Source organism: Macaca fascicularis, chromosome 10, assembly GCF_037993035.2.
Source record: "Macaca fascicularis isolate 582-1 chromosome 10, T2T-MFA8v1.1".
In the NCBI taxonomy this organism is placed as follows: Eukaryota; Metazoa; Chordata; class Mammalia; order Primates; family Cercopithecidae; genus Macaca; species Macaca fascicularis.
In genome coordinates this window covers 93,902,143-93,925,707 of record NC_088384.1, presented here as the reverse complement: position 1 = coordinate 93,925,707, position 23,565 = coordinate 93,902,143, and the positions used below count along the sequence as shown (strand labels likewise).

Here is a 23,565-nt window from a genome sequence, read left to right as displayed (position 1 = left end):
CTTTCCAACCCATCCCCCAAGCTTAGTGCCTGCCCTGATCTATTTCTGAAGGTTTTATTATGCAAACCTGAATGGATTTCAATTATAATAATTCTTTTCCTTCCCCATCCCAAATCACAAAAGAGGAACTAAATTCTAGCATTCTAGGTTGTAAGGGCAGTTTTGCTTTTACTCCCCTCTTTAGAGTCACCTTAATCTAGAAACTCCCATCTCTCAAACCCTTCTGTTGGTTTGGGAACACAGCTGTTTATATGTCACTCACTACTTAGCATAGCTTGACTCCTGACACTCCCATCAATAATGGATTTGCCCACTTGCCCACAGTTATCATGGAGCAATTAGATCACAGGCCAGTAAAACCGACCTACCCTCTCCTGGTCCTCCCACAGTAGAGGTGTGGGCATTTTCTCTGCCTGGCCATCCCCATGGGTATGTGTGACTAAAGCCAGGGTGGGCAGAGGTAGAGACAGTTTAAGGTCTCTTACGGTGCCTGCTTTATTCTGGGGCCTATGCTAAGCATCTACATGTCATCTCATCTGACTCTTGCAAACATCCTTCATGGTAGATCCTAGCCTCATTATTTTACAGATAGGACAAGTGCAGCCCAGGGAGCTTAGGAACTTGCCCAAGATGGCCCAATTGATAAGCAGCAGATCCATCCGTACCACCTCAGGCTGCACTGTGACTTTGGGAGTCAGGGGAAGGCCCTAGGAGGTGACAGGGGCTATGATTGGACCAGGATGGACTTCAAGAGGCAAACCAGAATGTGTGATATTTTGGAGGGACCAAACAGATGCCCCTTTTTCAACTAAGATGGACTCTAAGGTTAAGGAAATAAATGTTACCTACAGGTGGAGGGTTTGGGGCTCAGCTGGCAGAGTAACTCCCTGAATTGCCATGGCTACAAGAAAAAAACACCCTCTTGTGAAACTCCCTACCAATATCAGGCAAATTATCAGACCTCTCCGAACTCTGACTGGACAGAGGATTGGCTCTGCAAACATTCTTTTCTGATAAGCAACTGCAGACTTCAACAAGCTCAGAGAGGCTGTACACACACTTTGTGTCTTACAGTTCACCTTTTGACATAAAGAGCCAAATGCTACCTCATTTTAATGCTAAAACCCCGCCCCAGAGTGAACGCGGGATGTGTTACCTATGTTTACCCATTGCGTATGCACTTGACTCCTCTCATAGTATGTGTAACTTTCCCCCCAAAACTGCTGAACGTGTATGACTCTGTTGTCTAATACAGACCTTGTGAGGCCTAAAACCCAACCTGCCCTTTCGCTTTTTGAAGACAGAGCACCGCTGGTACACGCCACAGATTGTCTCTTCCTAGTTTACAAACTCCTATCATCAATAAACCTCTCCTTTCTGCTAGTTAGCCATCCTGGTGCTCCTGTGGACAACAGCGACAAGCCCCTGAAGCTTCACAAGACAGAAAGGCAAGAGTGTGGGGTAGCTCTCTAGAGCTTCTGGACTGGCGAGCTGCTTCCCAGGCCTCAGTGCTCCACCTAGGAGCTGGGCTACCCCTAGGTGCCTGTCATAGGGTGGCCTTGCCTGTAGGGAAAGTCTGTGTATAGCAAAGCTCTTAAGGGTGTGGCTCTAAAGTGGGGGTTCTGCCATAATCTCCAAGCCAATGTGACAGAGTAAAACTTAGGGCTAGCAACCCACTCATTTTAGCTTCCAAACAAGCTGGGGAAACACCATTCACTCTATGTGTATGACTGACTGACAACCATCAATCTGAACTGAAATCAACTGTATTGACTTCAACCTTGTCAGTTTCTGAGGAAAGCCCCAAACCCATGTTTGTCCTCAATGAGCCTTTCAGGGAAATGGCTGTTCATTACACAGTCAAGAAACATTTACTGTGCATCTACCACATGCCAAGCACCATGGGACCAGGCAATGGGATCTAGAGGTGACAAGGCCATTGGTTCCATAATTTCAAGGGCTATGAAGGCAGAGTCCTGAGACCAAGAGTCCACTGAACAGAAGATTCTGTCCTAGTCTAGGGGTTCATGACATGCTTCCCTGAGAAAGTGACATCAAAACTAAGGACCAGGCTGGGCCCAGTGGTTCATGTCTATAATCTAATCCCAGCACTTTGGGAGGCCAAGGCGGGCGGATCACTTGAGGTCAGGAGTTCAAGACCAGCCTGGCCAACAGGGTGAAACCCCATCTCTAATAAAAACACAAAAAGTAGCTGGGCATGGTGGTGGGCACCTGTAGTCCCAGCTACTCAGGAGGCTGAGGCAGGAGAATCAGTTGAACCTGGGAGGTAGAGGCTGCAGTGAGCCGAGATCATATCATTGCACTCCAGCCTGGGCACCAGAGTGAGACTCTGTCTCAAAAATAAAAAAGAAAAAAAGAAAAACTAAAGATCAAGGACAACCAAAAGATAGCCAGGCAGACAGGTCGGAGAAAATCACTGCACATGGAGGGAAGAGCGTGGTGGAAGCCCGGGGACAGGAATGAGCTGGGCACACCCACCAGTGTTCCTGATGCTCTGGGACCACTGTGCTCTAGCTCAGCACACAAATCTGGCCCACTTACGTGAGAAGGGCTGGCACACAGAGGCCAATGAAGAGCACAGTCTTACCCAGAGGATAGGACAAAAAAACCTTGCACAGTGTGCACTGCTCTGCTCTGCCTCCGTTCTCACTTGGCCATTCATGGCCGAAGGTCGGTTTGCAGGAGTGGCAGCCAGCAGGGGTGGCAGGAGTGGAGGGCCATGCTTTCTTCTTGGGGTTCACTTCTGCTATCTGGGTGCTGGTCCACTCAGGATGCAGAGCACATCCTCCCCAGCCATTACAGCCCAAACATGCCATCTAGGAGATGTCTTACCAAGCCATTGCCCTCACTAACATAATGCTATCACATTCCTAATGCGGGTACTCTAAAGCAAATGTACTGTTGCCAGCAGGCCACTGGGCACATTTTTTCAGAAGAAAAGTAGCTGCTCACTGAATCTGTCACTTCCTCCTCTTCTCAGTGCCATGCCAACAGAGCAGGAGCCTGCTAAGGTCTGTTTTCCTTCACACTCTCTTCCAGCACACTCAAGATGCAGCCTCAGGTCTCTCAGTGGAACCCCACAGGTCAGCCACAGCATCAACCCTGAGGAGTGTCCTGGCTCACAGGCAACCCTGACAACCAGGGCTTGTTCCTGAGAATCTGAAGGTGCGGCTATCACAGCTTCTAGTTCACTAGTCCACTTCCCTCATCTTATAGACCAGAAAGGAAAATGTAGCAAAGGGAAGTTAAGCCAAGGTTCCAAAGTCACACAGCTAGTTAGCTGCAGAACCCACGGCTCGGTTGCTGTCTCAGTTCATCTCCTCTAAAAAAAAAAAAAGATAAGGATGCCACCAATACTTCATAGGTTGTGAGTTTTAAATATGATAGCCAATAGTGCAGCCGGGCCAGGAAACTGGCAGGCTTTTAAAGAATGGTGACTGTCTGAAAAGTTTATCTTCTAGATCTCCAAGACCCCCTCCAATCCCTCTCCCAGGGACTCATTTTGCTGAATTTTCAGCGGGGAAAATCTAGCTTGGGGTTAACATATTTATAGCTAGCGTTTGGTCAAAATGAGTTAAACTGAAGTCTCTACTTGTTCTCAGGTCTCTAGGCCACAGTATTTGCAAGGCCAGTTCCTCCTTTCTCCAGCCAGATTTCCTGTTGTCTCTGGAGAGTTGATTTGATAGAGAAGGTATCACTGAAGGTAACCACTGAAGGTAGGTCACACTACCTTCCCTTTAGCCACTCCAAGTTGGGAGAGACTAAGCCAAGTCAATTGGAAAAGAGAGAGGCGGGAGTTCTCAAACTTTTGTCTACGAGGGTGAGGAATACAAAAGATCCTGCAGATACCCATGCCAATTCCACCAAGCACTGACAAAAAAAAAGCCTCCTAAACCATGGGACGAACATTGCTTCTGAGAAGACAACCAAATGAGCCAGTCAGCTCAGCTTCTCCTCCTCTCTCAACACACTACCTCCCCACTCCTCTCCACCCGCTCCCCACACTTTAAAATAACCATCCAACCATGTAAATTCCCTGGTGCAAGTGTCTGCCAGGCTCCAGCAGAACTGTCAATGCTCATAAATCCCTGGCCTTCCAGATTGCACTGTGGCTATTTATTGGGGAGAGGGCTGCAGCAGGCCACTAGACAACAGCAGGAAGAGCCTGGCCTAGCAGAAACTACTCTGGTTACAGCGTCGCAATTCATGGCAGCATTTTGCTGGAAGTGTGCACCATCAGGGAGGAGAAACATAAAAAGGGGAATCTGGGCTATAAATAGTTTATTTCAGCAATTCCTGATGTTGGCTGAATCATACTTTAGTACAGAAATACACGAAAGCACCACTCTGGAGGTGACATGTGTTGCCACCTCATTACTCTTTTCAAAAGGGTCTTCCATCAGAGAGACACCTCGCTACAAATGATAGTGAAGAAAACAAAACCCTCACACACAGACTTATTAACAGTCCAGAAGGAAATGGAACCACCAGGATTCAAACAAGCAGAGAACTGGTGTAACAAAGGCTATCAGTCACCTGGGGTCTCGTTTTCATTCATGAAAAATAAGAAAATACTAAGAAAAAGGTAGCACTCTTCCTCTCTACCCCCAAACACATCAGAATTTTTCAAAGTAGTTCACATTTCCCTATTTCTCCTAATGCACCTACATTAGGCTGACTCGTCCAGTGAACCCTACCTTCATGTTCCTTCTCAGTGGTTCCCACTTTCTTGATCTTCCTGGGAGATTTCATAAAGAGGGGAAAGATGGTTCGTAAGCCAAGAATGTCAACAAATTTATGGCAGTTGTCTGTGCCTTCGGGGCCAATCATGGCATGGTCCAGCACTTTCAGGGCACTGCTCCGGGAGATCTTCTTTTCCCTGTGAACAAAAGAGGTTTCAGATGAGGTATTTCATGGCGAAATTATAGTGCTTAGGAAAAAAAAAAAAAAGGTATTTGCCGCCGTACACATTGTATATCTAAATGGAAATATTACATACTTGTTAACCATTAGGAGAAGACATTTACAATAGGGTGGACAAATTCTTATGGTCAGAATGATAAACACAAAAGGCAATACTCAAAATTCTTTATGAAGCATTACCACAATTACACATGAAAAATGTACATTAAAAATGACTGGAAAGAAAGAGATTAAAATTATAAGAGATTATTTCATGATGTTGAGATTACAGACATTTCATTATTCTTTTTTCTTTAACAGCTTTATTGAGACAATTCACATACTATACAATTTCTACCATTTGAAATGTACAACTCAATGGGTTTTAGTATATTCACAGATATGTCAGCTACCACCACAGTCAATTATAAAACATTTTCATTACCCTGAGAAGAAACCACCTACTCTTATCACCCCCTACCCTCTTCTTCCCATCCCAGCCCTAAGCAACCACTGATGTACATTCTGTCTTACAGATTTGCCTATTCTAGACATTTCATGTAAGTAGATACCATATATTACATGTTCTCTTATGACTCGCTTCTTTCCCTTGGCAATGTTTTCAAGGTTCATCTACGTTGTAGCATGTATCAGTACTTCATCCCTTTTTATTGCCGAATAACACATGCCACAATTGGTCCATTTATCAGTTGAGGGACATTTGGTTTGTTTCCACCCTTTGGCTATTATGAATAATGCTGCTATCAACATTGTTTGCTTAGTTCATTTTTGGATTGCTTATTGCAAGTGAATAGAAATAAAACTGGTTTACTTCCTGCAAACTTGCTAAACTTGTTTGTTAGTTCTAATAATCTTTTAGTAGATTCCTTAGGATTTTCTATATATATTATGTTAACTGCAAACAGTTTTACTTCTTCCTTTTTAATATAGATGCCTCTTATTCCATTATATTGCCTAATTGCCTTGGCTAGAACCTCCAGGACAATGCCCAGCAGCAGTGATGAGGGTGAAAATCCTTGTCCTTGTCTTAGGAAGAAAATATCCAGTCTTTCACCATGAAGCAGGATGTTAGCTATGGGTTTTCTGCAGAAGCTCTTTATCAATGGTTAAAGAAGTTCTCTTCTATTCCTAGCTGAACTATTGGTATCAAAGAATGTTGGGTTGTGTCAGATGCTTTTCCTGCATCTTATTTTTCCTTTTCCTATATCTCAGTTTCTCATTTTTCCATAATGCACATGTAGAATTTAAAAAGATAAACTATTTTCAAGAAAAAAAAAAAGGTGTTTTTCCTCTTGAAGCAAAAGGTCATAGAATAATAGTGCCACTGGCTGCTATTCTTGCAGATACTTCCCTAGGGATTATAATTTTTCCACAATCTTAATTTTTTTTTTTTAAATACTCTGAAGTAGAGAGAAGCAAGTCAGTTATTTCCTATCTTGCTACCGCTGGTAAATAAACCAACCAAACCAATATGCAATATTTACTGAGCACCTACTTAGCACTGTGGTAGGCACAAGAGAAAACAGTAAGAAATGGGTTCTGCTTCCAAAAAAGAAGCTAAATCTGGGGAGACCAAAGTAATATGAAAGGATCAGAGAAAAGTATAAATCAGCATATAATTTTTCCCCATGTATTATTCAATCTACAAATATTTACTGGATAACTCTCACATGATTGGGAAAGACTGTGTCCCAGTTCTCAAGCAATTTACATTCTCACAGCAGGAGACAAAGAGAAATTGAGATACCTGTTAATGGTTAGTGTCAAGGAAATAAAACAAGGCCATGTGAAGGAATGACTGGCGTGGATTTCTTAGATTCAGTTATTAAGGAAAGCCTCCTAAGGAGTCACACTGCTGAGTGATAAGATGAATCAGTCATGTACATTTTAGGGGCAAAACAACATTCAAGACAGGAGGAACAGCAAGCACAGAGGTCCTGAAATAGAAATGAGCTGTAGACAGGCAACTGGTGTGTTTGAGGAACACCAAGGAGCAGAGCGTTCCTAGATTCATTCAGGGAGGGAAAGATGGGCTGTATCAAAGGCTGTCACTAGAAGGCATCCAAGTGAAGAAGTGATTCCAGGAGTCACTTCTGGAATGCAATTCAACATGTTGGTTCTGAGATTGTCATGTGTTACATTAAAGTGAGAGGGACAAATTACATGTATTTGGGAGAGTGTGGGGAAAGAATAATCTATATGTAAATATTTAAAATAAATGAACAAATAACTAGGTAACAAAATAATAAGTTAAGTACAGTGGGCACACAAGCAAGGCATGCTTTAGTCAGAGGAAGGAGACAGTTTCTGAAGAGATTCCAGCCTGTCAAAAAAGCAAAAGAAATGGTCACCAGATTCCACCATCAGGAAGCCACTAGCAACCTTCCAGAAAGCAGTGGTAGGGCAGAAGTGGAGCGAAAAGTAAAAGGAGGTGAGAAAGTAAGAGGGGTGAGTGTAGGTTACGCCTTAGTAAAGCCTGGAGGAGGAACCCCATCAGTTTGAGAAGGAAGCCGGGTCGAAATTTTTTTAAACTACTATTTTTAAGAACAGCCAATGGTGATGAGGAGACCAAAGATAAACAAGGGAGAAATAAACAGCTGGAAGGAAGTGACTGGTCTTGCAAGAGAAGGCAGTACTCATCAAAAACGGGGTAATAACCCAGAGCCTTTCATCCAATTTCTCGTGTGAAAGCCGAAGAAAAGGAATCAGAAATAATATCCCCTTTGGACAGTCTTTTGTAGACACAACACTATTAAAACACTGTACTATTAAAGTGCTACTGCTCACAAAGAGTGCTATCCTGGGTCAGACCAGCCAGCCAGGACTGGGTCCCAACAGTGGAGGAAAGGAGAGTAGGTGCAAAGCTTGCTGACAATGCCCCTTGGAGCTACAGGCCATCCTAGTTTACTTAGGACTGTCCCACTGAAAGTACCACATCCCAGGACTCCTCAATCCTGGGCAAAGAGAGAGAGCTGGCCATCCTACTTCATGTTAACCTATTCCCATCTTTATTTCCCTTGTGGATCAATCAAAACAATACAAAGATTCACAAATGCCCGTCAATCCAACTATTGAGTTTCAAAGAAAAAAAGGCATATACTATTGAGTGTATGTCTTTATGCAGCAGGCATAATGCTAGCTGCTAGGAACTATAAGGTCCTCTTCTTTAAGCGATTTAAGAAGAGGTAAATAAAAATGCTTTCAAAAGTCTGAAGCAATGGAAATTAAGTCCAAGATGATGAGAAGAGGAGATAATTTGCCTTATCTGGGAGAAGTCAGTCAAGGTGCCAAATGGCAGGTGACTTCTGCACCAAGTCTAAGGAATGAGTATTTGCCAGGCAGAGAAGGAAGAGCGAGGACACTGTTGGGAGTGGCGGGTGTACAGCACGTGCAAAGGTGTGTGCAGCCTGTAGGAGCGTGCCAGCCAGGGAACTAGAGGTAGTTCCGAATGGCCAGTGGTGGAAGATAACTGAGGAGAGGCGGGGAGGAACACGGTCATGACAGGCTCCACCTGTGCTGTCGGAGAACCCAGGCTCCATCCTGTAGACGTTGAGAAGGCGTGAGAATTTCAAATAAGGGAGGGCCCTGGACAGATACATTTTAGAAGGCTTAATCCGGCAGCAGTGTGAAGAAGGGATGGGAATGACAGCACTTGGGGGTAAGGGAGGACAGTTAGGAGACTCTGGCAACAACAAAAATGAGAAATGACCAAAGGTTCTGACTATGGCAATGGTATGAAAGAGGCCTATTTCAGAAAAGCATGAAATCTTAAATATGAGAAGCCAGGTAAACAAGGCTCCAAACTCAGTAGGAAGGAATTTTTTGTATTAAGATGAAAATTCCAACAGAAACTTGTTTTCACTGCAGCTGGATTTTAGCATCTTACAAACTTGAATTTATAAAGGTCATGACTAGGGCAGATAACCATGTGAGCAAAATTTAGGAAATTGAGATATAATATCTGTATTGTTTAGTCACTCAGGAAAAGGCCTCTTGAAATGAATGGCGGTCATAAAATAGAGCACCTTCAGTTACCATTCAGCATACGCTCAAACCATTTCACAAATAACACAGAACTGTTTGAAACACAATTCAAAAGACTCTGGTGCAGCCAAGTCTCTCTTTTTTTTTTTCCTGCCTAAGCAAATTCAACAAACAAAAGATTTTAAAAGTGAAATCCTTCTTCAGGTAGGCAGTGTAAGACACGTTTAGAGGGGGCAGTAATTGCATATTGATCACCATTTAGGCAAGCAGCATGGAGGTGAACTTTGGAATATTCATTGGGCTTGAGTTCAGGCTTTTAGCAATCAATAGCTGTTTGGCCTGACTTTCTTGGGTTGACTTTATTTGAAATATTTATTCTACTGGAGGACAAGTAGTTTATCTTAGTCTTGTCTGGGTTCATCAGGCTGTCGATCACGCCAGGACCAATGTGAATGCCAGCCTCTATAAAACTGGGGGGTTGTGGGAAATGGCTGAGAGTCATCCACTGCTCCCTATTCTGCTAACAGTGAGCCTTCTGATGCGGGAGAAAACGTTTTCTGTTGTAGTTTTAATTAGCTTATTCTTCTTTATTATGCAAAAACACTTTTGCTATAAACATAGATTCTGAGTATGATTTTCTTTGTTCATTTGTTCCCTCATCAAATATTTATGAGGTAGCTAGCAGGTGCCAGATATTAAGTACAGGATGCAGACAAGGCACAGCTCATTGCTCCCAAGGAGTCTGGTCCACAGGGGAGACTGACATGCAGAGAATAGGCAGACTGAGAAAAGCTAAGTCCTATGGTGGAGGTATATACAAAGCAGAGTGAATGCGGGAAGGAGGGCTGACCATGTCTGAGTCAGGGAGGACTCACAAAGGAGATGATGCCTGAACCAAGCTTCAGGGGATGTTTTCCTTGGATAGGCAAAGAGGGAGAGGGTATTTCACGCAGAAGGAAACAAGAGCACATGCAAAGACACGCATAAGCATGGGACATTCAGGGAAGTGGAGCATGGTACTGCTAGAATATAGAGTAAGAGGGGCAGCAGCAAAACATAAGACAGGCTGACTTTTGTGTGTAGGAAAGGTTATGCTTGCCACAGTGTATTGGACAGTGATGGGGACAGGGGAGCAGAAGGAAGAGAGAAACAATATTAGAGGCAGAAAGACTGGTAAGAAAGGCGGGGGTGCAAAGGGTTGAGTTCTGATTGAACCTGAGATGCCTGTGGAACACGGCAGTGATGTCCAGCTTCAACCTATATGTCTGAAGTCCAGGAATGAAGTTACCAATAGGCAAAATTTTGAAAGAGTCATGAAATCTATGTGCAGTAATTAATCCATGGTGTGAATAAGATTACCCTGGGAGGGTACAGAAAATATTCAGAACAGAAGACTAGGACCCTGAAGGAAACTTACTTGAAGGACAAATGAAAGAGGGAAAATCCTCTCCTTTCCCAGACAAGGGAGACTGAATAATTAAAAAAAAAAAAAGCAACAAGGTGTTCTTTAAAAGATTCTGTGAACCAAAAACTAATCCTGGCAAGAAATCTGGATAATGTCACATGAGATCATATTTTGTTTGCTTTACAATGTGCATGATAAAGTTCACTTACATTACACAGCCTGAAATATAAGATCACTTTACAGGATCCAGGATTTCTATGAATTAGACAGTAAGATCAATAGGACCACAGTCAGAGGGTGGGGTGGGTGGAAAACGAAAAACAGAAACAAAAAATAAATAATAAATATGACCACAGGCAATTTCAAGTGACTAATATGATATCACCAAATGCAGTGACAGGAAGAGATGTGCACCATCAGCTCTCATGAACCTATATGAGCCGGCTCCAACACATCACCGCTCGTATCACACCCCCGCCACCACAGACCTCACACTTGGCCATGTGACTGTGTATGATCAATAAACTGTGAATGTAAGTAACGTGCACTTCAGAGGAGAAGTTTTAAGATTTATTGCATTACGTGGTCTCTTCCCTGAACCATGAGATAGGCATGTACCATGAAGCCCTGCTCCTTCAGCCCAAGTCCTGAAATAAAGAAGGTGTAGAGCTGAGCTTCTGATGGCCAGTGATGAATGAACCATGAGTAAAAAATAAACACCTGTCATTGATAGTCCTTGAAATTTTGGGCTTGTTATTCCAACAAATAACAATGTTATGACTGATGCCTGATATGTGATAGAGCAAAGTTGCTAAATATAAGATCAATACACAAAAGTTAATTGCATTACTATCTACCAGGAATAAAGAATAAGAAAATGTAGTTTAAAAAGTGTCATATAGTGCTGCACTTCCACTCTGGGCCAAAATGGGGTAACAAGGACTGGGTTTACATCCTCCCTAACCCTGAAAGTTTAAAAAAAAAAAAAAAAAAAAAAAGATGAACAAAACAATGCTTTTTAGACACTTTACATCAGGAGGATAACACATGCAATAAGCCCAACTGACTGCCTGGAGAGTTTCCAGGCCTTGGAGAAGGGAGGAGAGAGAGCTAGGAGTCCGGGCAGACCAATGCAGCTAGAGTTCACAGGGCAGAGGACTACAGCAGAGAGCTGCACAGAGGTCTTCAGGGGGCCCCTTCCAGTCTCCAGTACTGACAAGCACAAGCATGTGAGGAAACTAATCACTGCTGCAGAGAGAAGCTGCCTAAGAGAAATAGGAAAAGACAATCCTAGAGCTCACAGAGGGCCAGGAATAGTCTGTATTCCCACCAGTTACAGTGGAAAAATCTTATTAATTCACAGTGCACCTGGCAGAGTATTAAGATGGGTAGTGCTTCAGTAGTGAGGCATTATTAGCCATAGACTAATCTGGTCCTGCTTAACAGCGCTTAAAAGTAAGTCTCAAAACGACCAAACTATTTCCAAGTAACTTTCTATCTTAGAACAAAGCTCCAGAACATTTACAGAAATACTCCTCCAAAAACAAAAAAAAATTCAACATCTAACAAGGTAAAATTCACAATATTTGAATTTCCATTAAAAATTACTAGGGATTCAAAGAAGGAACATATGACCCACAGAGAGGGAAAAAAAATCATCAGTAAAAATAACACAGGTGACAGAATTAGAAGACAAAGAGAGTAAAAGCATAATTATAACTACAATTGATACATAAAATGAAGAAGGTCGAGAAAAGCTTCAGCGTGTTAACTAAAAACATAGAAAAAAAGATCAAACTGAGCATCTACAGAGGAAAAATACAGTAGACGAGATTAACACTGCAGAAGAAACGGAAGACTGAACTTGAGGACGCAACGATAGAAACTGTCCAAAATAAAACACAAAGAATAAAGAATACAGGAAAAAATGAACAAATCATCAGTGAACTGTGGTTGGGAAATTTCAAATGGCCTAATATACATGGAATCATTTTATAATATACAATTTATAATTATATAATAATTTATAATTATATCACATACATATAATTACACTCCTGAAAGGTAGATGGGGGCAGGAAAAATGTTTGAAAACTATAACTGTCCAACCTGGGCAACATGGCAAAACCATATTTCTACTAAAAATATATTTTTTAAATTAGCTGGGCACAGTGGGGCATGCCTGTGTAGTCCCAGCTACTTGGAAGGCTGAGGTGAGAGGATCATTTGAGGCCAAGAGGACGAGGCAGAGACTTCAGTGAGCTGAGATTGCATCACTGCATGCCAGCCTGGGCAACTGAGTGGGACCTTGTCTCAAAAATAAATAAATAAATAAATAAAAAATAAATTATATATATATACACACACACATACACCTATAACTGAAAAATTTCCACCTGTGATTAAAACTATAAACCCAGAGATCCAGAGCTCAACAAAACTCAAACACCAGAGACGCGAAAAAACACCAAGGCGCACCATAAACTCAAAACCAAGGAGAAAGAGAACATCCTAAAAACAGCCAGAAAAAAGGGACAAATTACATATAGAGTAACACATATATGAATGATGGGAGACTTCTCATCGAAAACCAAGAAAGCCAGAAGCCAGTGGAGCAACTGAAAGTATCGAAAGGAAAACAAAACAAAACAAAAACACCCAGAAAAACCCTATCGACTTAGAAAGCTATACCTGGTGAAAATACATTTCAAAGATGAAGGCAGTCAGGCATGGTGGTTCACGCCTGTAATCCCAGCACTTTGGGAGACTGAGGTAGGAAGATCACTTGAGGCCAGGAGGTCAAGACCGTCCTGGGCAACATGGGGAGACCCCGTCTCTACTTAAAGTACAAAAAAAAAAAAAAAAAAAAATTAGCCAAGCATGGTGGTGGGTACCTGTAATCCCAGCTACTCAAGAAGCTGAGGCAGAAGAATCGCTTGAACCTGGGAGGTAGAGGTTGTAGCGAGCCAAGATCGCACTACTGCACTCCAGCTTGAGTGACAGAGCGAGACTATCTCAAAAAAAACACAAAAAGCAAAAAGCAAAAACAGTCAGGTGTGGTGGTGTATGCCTGTAATCCCAGCTACTCAGGAGGCTGAGGCTCAGCAATCGCTTGACACCGGGAGGCAGAGGTTGTAGTGAGCTAAGATTGTGCCACTGCACTCCAGCCTGGGTGACAGAGCAAGACTGTGTCTCAAAAGAAAAGAAAAAGATGAAGGCAAATATTTTTTCAGTCATACATAGCTGACAGAAGTCATCACCAGTAGACCAGCACTACCAGAGATGTTAAAGGAAGTCATTTAGGCAGAAGGAAACTGACCCCAGATGGAAATCTGGATCCACACAAAGGAATGAAGAGCAAGTAAAATGACAACTGGGTGAATAAAAAAGACTTTTTCTCTTTATTTTCGAAAATCTCTTTTAAAAAGATAACTGACCATTTGGCCGGGCACGGTGGCTCACGCCTGCAATCCCAGCACTTTGGGAGGCCAAGGCAGGTGGATCATGAAGTCAGGAGTTCAAGACCAGCCTGGCCAACATGGTGAAAACCCGTCTCTACTAAAAATACAAAAATTAGCTGGGCGTGGTGGTGCACACTTGTAGTCCCAGCTACTTGGGAGGCTGAGGCAGGAGAATCGCTTGAACCCTGGAGGCAGAGGTTGCAGTGATCTGAGATTGCACCACTGCACTCCAGCCTGGGCGACAGAGTGAGACTATGTCTCAAAAAAAAAAAAAAAAAAAAAAAAGATAACTGACCATTTGACCACTCAAACAAAAGTAACAATGTATAACAGGGCTAATAACATTTTGAAATAAAAAAGTATGACAACAGAAGCATAAAAACCTGGAGACAGAAACAGAAGTTCACTCCTGTAAGGTTTTACCCCACAGGTGTGTGCAAGTACTTCTGGTGCCTCTTCATCTTCTTACAAGGATACCAGTCTTTTTGGATTAAGGTCCCACTCTTATGGCCTCATTCAATCTTAATTACCTTCTTAAAGGCCTTATCTCCAAATTCAACAAATGCATTTTGGTGGGGGGGAAGGTCACAGTTTAGTTCATAACAGAAGATAAAAGATACCATGCGTCAGCACTAATTAAGAGAAAGCTGTAGTGGCTATATTAATATAAAACAAAGTAGATTTCAGATCAAAGAACATTACCAGGGATAACCAAAGTCATTTTCATAATAATAAAAGGGTCGATTAAACAAAAGAACATATAATCCTAAAAGTTTAAGCAGCTAAAAGAACTCAAAATACATGAAGCAAAAGCTGATAGAACTGAATGGAAAAATAGATATATCCAGAATTATAGTCAGAGGTTTCAATATTCTTCGCACAATAATTGATAGAATAAGACAGGAAATCTGTAAGAATATAGACGATTTGAACAACACGAAGAGCAACTCAACCTATTTGACATTTATAAACCTTTCCATCCAACAACAGCAAATACATATTCAAGTATACAATATTTAGCAACATAAGAATGTATTCTGGGCCAAAAGCAAGTCTTAATAAATTTTGAAAGGTTCAAATCAAAGTACGTTCTCTGACCACAATGAATGGTATAAAAATCAAAATCAGTAACAGAAAGATATTTAGAAAATTCCCAAATACCTGGAAACTAAACAACATACTTCTAAATAACTCATTGGTCAAAGATGAATCAGAAGAGAAATTAATACTTTGAACTGAATAAAGATAAAAATACAACATATCAAAATCCATATGACATTGCTAAAGTAGCAATCAGAGGGAAATTCATAGCAGTAAACACCTACAGGTTGAGCATCCCTATCCGAAATGCTTGGAATAAGTAGTGTTTTGCAATATTTTTTTTTCCAGTTTTGCAATATTTGCATTATACTGGTTGAGCATCCCTAATCAGATTTCCTAATCAGAAAATCTAAAATTCAAAATGCTCTAATGAGCATTTCCTTTGAAAATCATGTTGATATTCAAAAAGTTTCAGATTTTGGAGCAGTTGGCAGGAAAAAGAATAGCAAATTAAATACTGAGTAATGTAAAGAAAAGAAATAATGAAGATTAAAAGCCCAGCATCATGATGCATTCCTATAGTCCCAACTACTTAGGAGGCTGAGGCAGGAGGATCTTTTGAGCCCAGGATTTAGAGGTCAGCCTGGGCAACATAGCGAGAACCCATCTCAAACACACACACACACACACACACAGACAGAGAGGGGAAACAAATACAGACCAGAGCAGAAATCACTGAACTCAGAAACAGAAAAACAACAAAAACAAAAACTGATAGTTTGAGATCAATAAAACTGATAAACCTCTAGCCACACTGATCAGAAAAAAAGGCACAGATTACCAACATCAAAAATAAGAAAGAGCACATCAAATCCAGATTCTAGTGATTTTAAAAGGATAATAAGAGAATATTTATGAACATCTTTTTGCCAACAAGTTTGACAACAGACAAAATGAATAAATGTCTTCAATGACACCAACAGAAAAAGACTACTGGAACAAATAAAAAATTATACTTCATCAAAACTGAAAATTTTCCAAAAGACTGTAATGAAAAGCAAGACATGAACTGGGAGAAAATATCTGTAAAACATGTAGGTCTTACACGATATAAATCAGTGTTCCCCAACCTTTTTGGCACCAGGGACCAGTTTAGTGGAAGACAGTTTTTCCACAAGGACAGGGGATGATTTCAGGATGAAACTGTTTCATCTCAGATCATCAGGCATTAGATTCTCATAAGGGGCGCACAACTTAGATCCCTCGCATGCGCAGTTCACAACGGGATTTGCACTCTTATGAGAATCTAATGCCACTGCTGACTTTACAGGAGCAGAGCTCAGGCAGTAATGCTCGCTCATCTGCCGCTCAACTTCTGCTGTGCATTCTAGGGGTAAGGGGGGGTACATCTATAACATCTGATATAAATCATATAATATATAAAGAACTATTAAAATTCAATAAGACAAATAACCCCTTACCCCCCAAAATGGGCAAAAGATTTGAAGAGACACCACCAAAAAAGATATATGGATGGCAAATTTGGACATGAAGGATACCTGACATTATTAGTCATGAGGGAAAAGCAAATTAAAACTACGGTTAAGACAAAAAAGACTGACTATACTGCCCCATGTGGAGCAACGGGAACTCTCACACACTGCTGTGGGATTTTAAAATGCTATAACCATTTTGTAAACAGTATGGCAGTGCCTTAAAAAGTTAACTGTATACCCAACATATGACTGAGCAATTTAACTAAGTATTTACCTAAGAGCAATTTAAAATGTCTGCCCAAAGATGTGCACATGAAAGCTCACTGCAGAATTATTCATAAGAGCAAAAAACTGAAAACCCAAATATCCTTCAACAAGTGAATAAACAAACTGCAATATATCCATATAATGGAATGCTACTCAGCAGTGAAAAGGGAACTAATTATTGATACACAACATGGACGAATCTCAAAATAATTACAGTGAGTGAAATAGGTCAGACCAAAAACAGAACATACTGTATGATTCCATTTACATAAAATTCTAGAAAATGCAAACTAATACGTAATAGACAGAAGGCAAATCAATGGTTGCCTGAAGACACTGAGGTAGGGGGAGAGCATTACAAAGGGGCACAAAGAAACATTTGTGTGTGACAAATATGTTCACTGTCATGCTTGCAGTGGGGGTATGATAGGTCTATACATATTGCAAAACTCACCAAATTGTATACTTTAAATACGTGCAATTTAAACTACACTGGAATGATGAATAGCTATAAGGTCTGATGGCAGAGCTTAGACAGGCCTTACACCACTTCCTGCCAGGTAATCTCGATTCAGTTTATCTGCCTTCTTTGCCACAGCACTTTCCCATTTATTAAAACGTAATGCCAGCCTGGAGGACTGTTGGTAGGATTACTTTGTGTTTTGGAGTATTTTTCTGGTTCCTAGAGAACAGGTGCAAACTACTACTATCCATCTAAGGGAGAATGGTAATATTAAGCTTGAAGAGGAAAGAGGATGCTCCTTGTTAGACGAACAAGCAAGATCTGCATGTGCAGCTCGTAACACAACCTGTATACGGCCCCATCAAGAAGCACAGCTGACTTCTAAAAGATTTCCATTATTATTTTGCTTTTGCACTTGAATCCTGGCAGACTAGAGGTTAGAAGAAAAGACTCTAGCTCTTGAAAAACTGTAAAGGATGACAAGAATAAAACGCAATATAGTTTGGACCTTCAGATGTTCATTAGGAACAAAAGCAAAGTAGAGTAAGGAAAAGAACAAGGGAATAAAAGTCCAAAGCTCCCCAGGCGGGCCTATCTATATGCTTTGCCACAAGCTCACAGTCCAGAATTGGGCCTGCAAAAACTTACCCTGCACGTATTATACCATTGCCATTTTACTTGTTTTCTTTATCAGAGACATTTTTCTTTAGGTTAAGGAAAATCTTATTGAAAACCTTAGAACAACAACAACAAAAAAAACTGGTGGTTCCTGGAACAGATGTGGCTGTGTATCCTCCTTTTTCTCTTTTTGCCTTTACAGTTAATAACCAAGATCGGTTCACTGTATTTATTCTACATAACCCAAAGCTGCATTTGTACACATCCCCTGGGATCACAGTGGTCTCTTCTCTTTCTAACCAGAACAGGGTTTTACAGCAGAAGTAATAAGCTTCATGTCAACATTTTCAAGGAAACTGACAATATAATTCTTTTGTCTCCCACTGGCTCTGTTGCTCCTTACAGAACACTGAAGTATTCTGATACAAGGACATACTGTTAAAAAGTGCTTTGTGGTGGCAAGAAGCAAATGATTTAGAGTGCAGGCTATAATTAAACCTGATATATTGGAACTTCTATTTGTAGCAACCATCTTACCAAAGAGAGGTATCTGTAACGAAGAAACGGAAATGGCAAACCAGTCTCCCTCCGGGGACAGTAAGGGCACTGTTACAGTTCCATCCTCATTTCCTGACTAATTCTAAAATGGCCACCCCAAGTAAGGATAATTTTTCTTATTTTTGTGGATTGGAACCTCTGAATCTGATGAATCTGATCACTTTGTTAAACAGCACAATAAATTGTGACTTTCCTGAATTTTATTTTACTCTCAAACATCCCAGACTATAAAACTACCACGTGGTTCATGTTCATATGTTAATTCTTCTGCTGCTTGCCAAAGACCATCCAAACATCCTTACTGTAACCTAACTCTTGACTATCAAACTGGTCCTCTCTGCCTTTCAGTACACGGTTCTCCACTGCTTGAGAGGTTCTGTGTCTTCCACCCTTACCTCATCTTTTCTTTTCATTTATCAAAACACTAATGTGACCAAATGAGAAATTTCTTTTCTTTTTTTTGGTTCTGTACTCTAGGACGGCTACCCACTGCTTTCTTCACAGCACTAGTTCCACTTTTAAACATCATCTAAACAATCTTTTCTTCTCTTCCAAGATGTCTTCATCTGTCCTTTGGCAAAGAGAGAAAAACAAGAAAGCTTTTCTTCTTATTGATTCTGTCAAGCACTGTGAAATCTAGACAGTCTGAACACAGGAATGGAGAAAAGTCATCTGGGTGACAGGGGAACTACAGGAGAGAGGGCTGTGAGGTAAGGGCGAGTGGGTATGATGCTTCATAAACAGCTCCTGGAAACGAAAGCTCAGAGACTACAAATCTGCATGAAGAACTTCTTTGAACCTCGAGAAGAAAGGTGATAAGAACTGAAAACCCAAAATAACCCTAAATACCTGGGAGGATAATGGAAGAAGAGAGTTGAGAGGCAAAGGGGAATAAGCTCATTTGTGGAGCTTGTGCAGCTTCTGTTCGGAAGCCCAGCATGGGCACAGGCCAAACGGGGCAGCGAGCCCCCGATTCGAGTGGACTCCTAGCCTCCCCTGAGCCTCAAGATCAGGATTACAACCATACTATGGCCCTGTTTTGTGCTCTCCATGCACTGAAAAATTTGACAGGGAAAACAGAACTAAATATGTTCAGGCAAGAGACTAGTTCTCGGCAACAGGCTTTTTACTCCTCCTTCTTTGGGTCTATGAACAGGGTTTGCCAGAAATTCCTTGGGCCAATGATTCTAAACAGCAAAATGTTTCTCATTAATTTAGAAAATGTCCACAGAAAACCAAATGTGTCTCTTTTGCTAGGTACTGGAGATGCAAAGAGGAAGAAGAATCCGTCTCTGCTCTGAAAAGTATCACAGTACAATTGAAGACACAGCTGTGCAACTTACCAGGCATGGCGTGGAAAGTGCTCCCACAGAGGAAGCAAAGGATGCTATCACCCAACCTTCAAAACTTAGGGGTGGGGATGTGAGGACAGACACGGGGGAAGTGACATGGAAGAAAATGGCTGCTTAGAGAAGTTTAAGCCTAAACATCAAAGGAGATTCATCAAAATAATAATAACAACAAAATGTGTCAAGGGATCTAAAATAGTTTGGTTTAGAGAGTGGAATGTAAATGTGCAGAAAGGAAAGAATGAGAGAGACAGCAGCAGGAGGATGAGGCAGAGACCAGATCCTGAAGGGACTAGAAACAATTTCAAATGTTCATAGACAAAGAAATAAAGCCACATTTCTAAAAAACTAAAGGTAATCACTAATAGAAAGAATAGTATTTTCCAAATCTCCAAAGGAGGAGGAAAATAATGGAAGTGAAAAAAGATAAGACAAAACACAATAAAACCACCAAGGAAACCATGAAACAAAATAAACAGGAAAAGGGCTAAACATAATAGTAATTACAATAAAATCAAATAGTTAAATTCATCTACTGAAAGACAAACTTTCACACTGTATTAAAAAACACAGTTATGTGTCCTTAACAAGAGTTACATGTAACACAAAATGACATAAAAAGCTAAAGGTGTGGCAGCAGGTGCCTATCATATCAGCTACTTGGAAGGATCATCATATTCCAAGACTTCAAGGCTGTAGTGCATTGTGATTGCCTCCTGTGAACAGCCACTGCACTCCAGCCTAGGTAACATAGTGGAATCCTGTCTCTTTAAAAAAAAAAAAAAATGCTAAAGATATGGGAAGGATCAGAAGAAACAGAAAAAAAAAAAAATCCACAACCATGGTTAGAGACTAAACAAATTAGGGGATAAAAAGGACAGAAAAGAACGGAATATATTTACAAAGTAGATTTATGATATAATTATAGTATTTTATACCCTAGAAACACAAATTCTATTCAAATGTTCATGGAATATTTATAAAAACTACCCATATATAAGGCCACAAACAAAATCTCAAATTCAGAAAAGTATTTTACAGCCTCTATTTTCTGTTAATGTAATAAGAAAATAAGACTTAATCACTTGGGAATAGAGAATAAAACTACGCAATATTGACAAGAAATTTTTCACCTGAAATGTTTTTATTTTTAAATAAGAGAATTATTTTTTAAAGCATTAAGCATTTAACTCAGAAACTTGGAAAAAGGGCAACAAAATAAATAAAAAAGTAAAAAAGAAGAATTAAAGGCGGGGGAAAGGTATACAAATATACAAAATGCTATAAGCATTGTAGACCATGTATATATGCATACATATGCATATTTATATCACACATATATGCATATATATACATAAACACACACACATATATATGCATATTTACATCAAAATCAAGAGTTGGTTCTCTAAAAAAAGATGCCCTCCAATAAAACAAATCCAATTGGTGCAGCTCAGTCGCAACAGAATAAAGCATCAGGTAGATTTCCAAGGTTCCCAACTCCAGACTCTGGCTCTCAGGTGGCATCTCGTGAGCTGCCTGGGGCTGGGGGGCACTTGCTGTCCTGAAGGGAAGGACACAAGCCTGGCTGGACTTACCACCTGTTAACTGTAGAGCCTCTGGGCCACGAATGAACAGAGGCAGTAGTCAGGCAGTGGTCAATGTGAGCCTTGGGTGAAACCAAGTGCTGTGCTGGCTTCAGGAACGACCCAGCACAGTCCCAGTGGTGGCCACAGTGGTGCTTGCTTGTGTCACCCCTCCCCTAGCACCAGGCAGCTCAGCAGAGAGAGAGAGAGAGACTCCATGTGTTTGGGGAAAAGTCAGGGAAGAGAACAAGAGTTTCTGCCTAGTAATCCAGGGAATTCTCTTTGATTTTACCCAACGTTGGTACCTCTGCAAGTCTACAAGAGCCAGAGCTCTGAGCTTGGGGTGCCCCCTAATGCAGACACAGCTGCAGTAACCAAAGACTTAGATCACAACACCCAAGACTCTCTAAATACCTAGAAAGCCTTCCCAAGAAGGATGAATACGACCAAGCCTAGACTGCAAAGACTACAATAAATACCTAACTCTTCAATGCCCAGACACTGACAAAGATCCACAAGCATCAAGACCATCCAAGAAAACATGACCTCACCAAATGAACTAAATAAGACACCAGTGAACAATGCCAGCAAGACAGAGATACGTGAGCTTTCAGATAAAAAACTCAAAATAGCTGTTTTGAGGAAGCTTTATGAAATTTGAGATAACACAGAAGGAACGCAGAATCCTATTTAATTTTACGGATACTGAAATAGTTAAAAAGAATCAAGCAGAAAAATGCAACATACTGAAGAATGCATCAGAGTCTCTTAACAGCAGAATTGATAAAGGAGAAGAAAGAATTAGTAAGCTTGAAGACAGGCTATTTGAAAATACACAGTCAAAGAAAGAGAAAAAAAGAGTAAGAAAGAATGAAGCACACCTACAAGATCTAGACAACGGCATCAAAAGGGCAAATCAAATAGTTACTGGCCTTAAAGAGGAGACAGAGATATTCGGGTAGAAAGTCTATTCCAAGGGATAATCACAGAGAACTTCCCAAGCTTAAGAGAAAGATATCAATATTCAAGTACAAAAGGTTACAGAAACCCACCAAGCAGATTTAACCTAAAGAAGACTACCTCAAGGCATTTCATAACCAAACTCCCAAATGTCAAGGATAAACAAAGGATCCTAAAAGCAGCAAGAGAAAATAAATAATATATACAATGGAGTTCCAATATGTCTGGCAGCAGACTTCTCAGTGGAAACCTTTCAGGCCAGGGAAGAGTGGCATGACATATTTATAGAATAGTATATCCAGTGAAAATATCCTTCAAACATGAGGGAGAAATAAAGACTTTCCCAGACAAACAAAAGCTGAGGGATCTCATCAACACCAGACCCATCCTACAAGACATGCTAAAGGTAGTTCTTCAATCTGAAAGAAAAGGATGCCAATGAGCAGTAAGAAATCATCTGAAGGGACAAAACTCACTGGTAACCATAAGTACACAGAAAAGCACAGAATATTATAACACTGTAATTGTGGTACATAAACTACTCATACCTTGAGTACAAAGACTAAAAGATGAACCTATTAAAATAACTACAACAACTTTTCAAGACATAGACCGTATAATAAGATATAAATAGAAACACAAAAAAGTTAAAAAGTAGAGGGGTGAAGTTAAAGTGTAGAGTTTGTATTAGTTTTCTCTTTGCTTGTCAGTTTGTTTCTGCAGTCAGTGTGAAGCCTGTCATCAGTTTAAAATAATGGGTTATTAAATAGTGTTTGCAAATCTCATGGTAATATCAAGTAAAGAGACATGGAACAGATACACAAACAACAAAATGCAAGAAATTAAAACATACCATATGAGAAAATCACCTTCACGAAGAGAAGGAAATACCACAAAACAACCAGAAAACAAATAACAAAATGGCAGGAGTAAGTCCTTACATAAAATACTGAAGATAAATGGACTAAACCCTCTAATCACAAGATATAGAGTGGCTGAATGGATTTAAAAAAATGGGACTTAACAATCCATTGCCTACAAGAAACACACTTCACCTATAAAGACACATATAGGCTGAAAATAAAAGGATGGAAAAAGATATTCTATGTAAATGAAAACCAAAAAGGAGCAAGAGGAACTAGACTTAAATCAGACAAAATAGACAGTGAGACAAAAATTAGACAAAGAGACAAAGAAGGTCATTATATAACGGTAAAGGGGCCCATTCAGCAAGAGAATATAGCAATTGTAAATACATATGCATCCAACACTGGAGCACCCAGATAGATTAAGCAAATATTATTAGAGCTAAAGAGAGAGACAGATCCCAGTAAAAGCTGGAGACTTCAACACCCCACTTTCAGCACTGGACCAAACATCCAGACAGAATATCAGCAAACATCAAACTTCATCTGTACTATAGACTAAATGGA

At 40.6% G+C, this 23,565-nt stretch overlaps 1 protein-coding gene across 2 annotated transcripts in view; it reads right to left on the bottom strand.

Annotated features, from left to right (window-relative positions):
- CTNNBL1 (catenin beta like 1) overlaps positions 1-23,565 on the bottom strand; it is a 176,606-nt gene that overhangs the window by 63,613 nt on the left and 89,428 nt on the right. For both annotated transcript variants that reach the window (XM_005568970.4, XM_074005298.1), the window contains one exon: positions 4,719-4,900. In XM_005568970.4, coding sequence (XP_005569027.1) covers positions 4,719-4,900 — 182 coding nt within the window. The remainder of the gene's footprint in view (positions 1-4,718; positions 4,901-23,565) is intronic.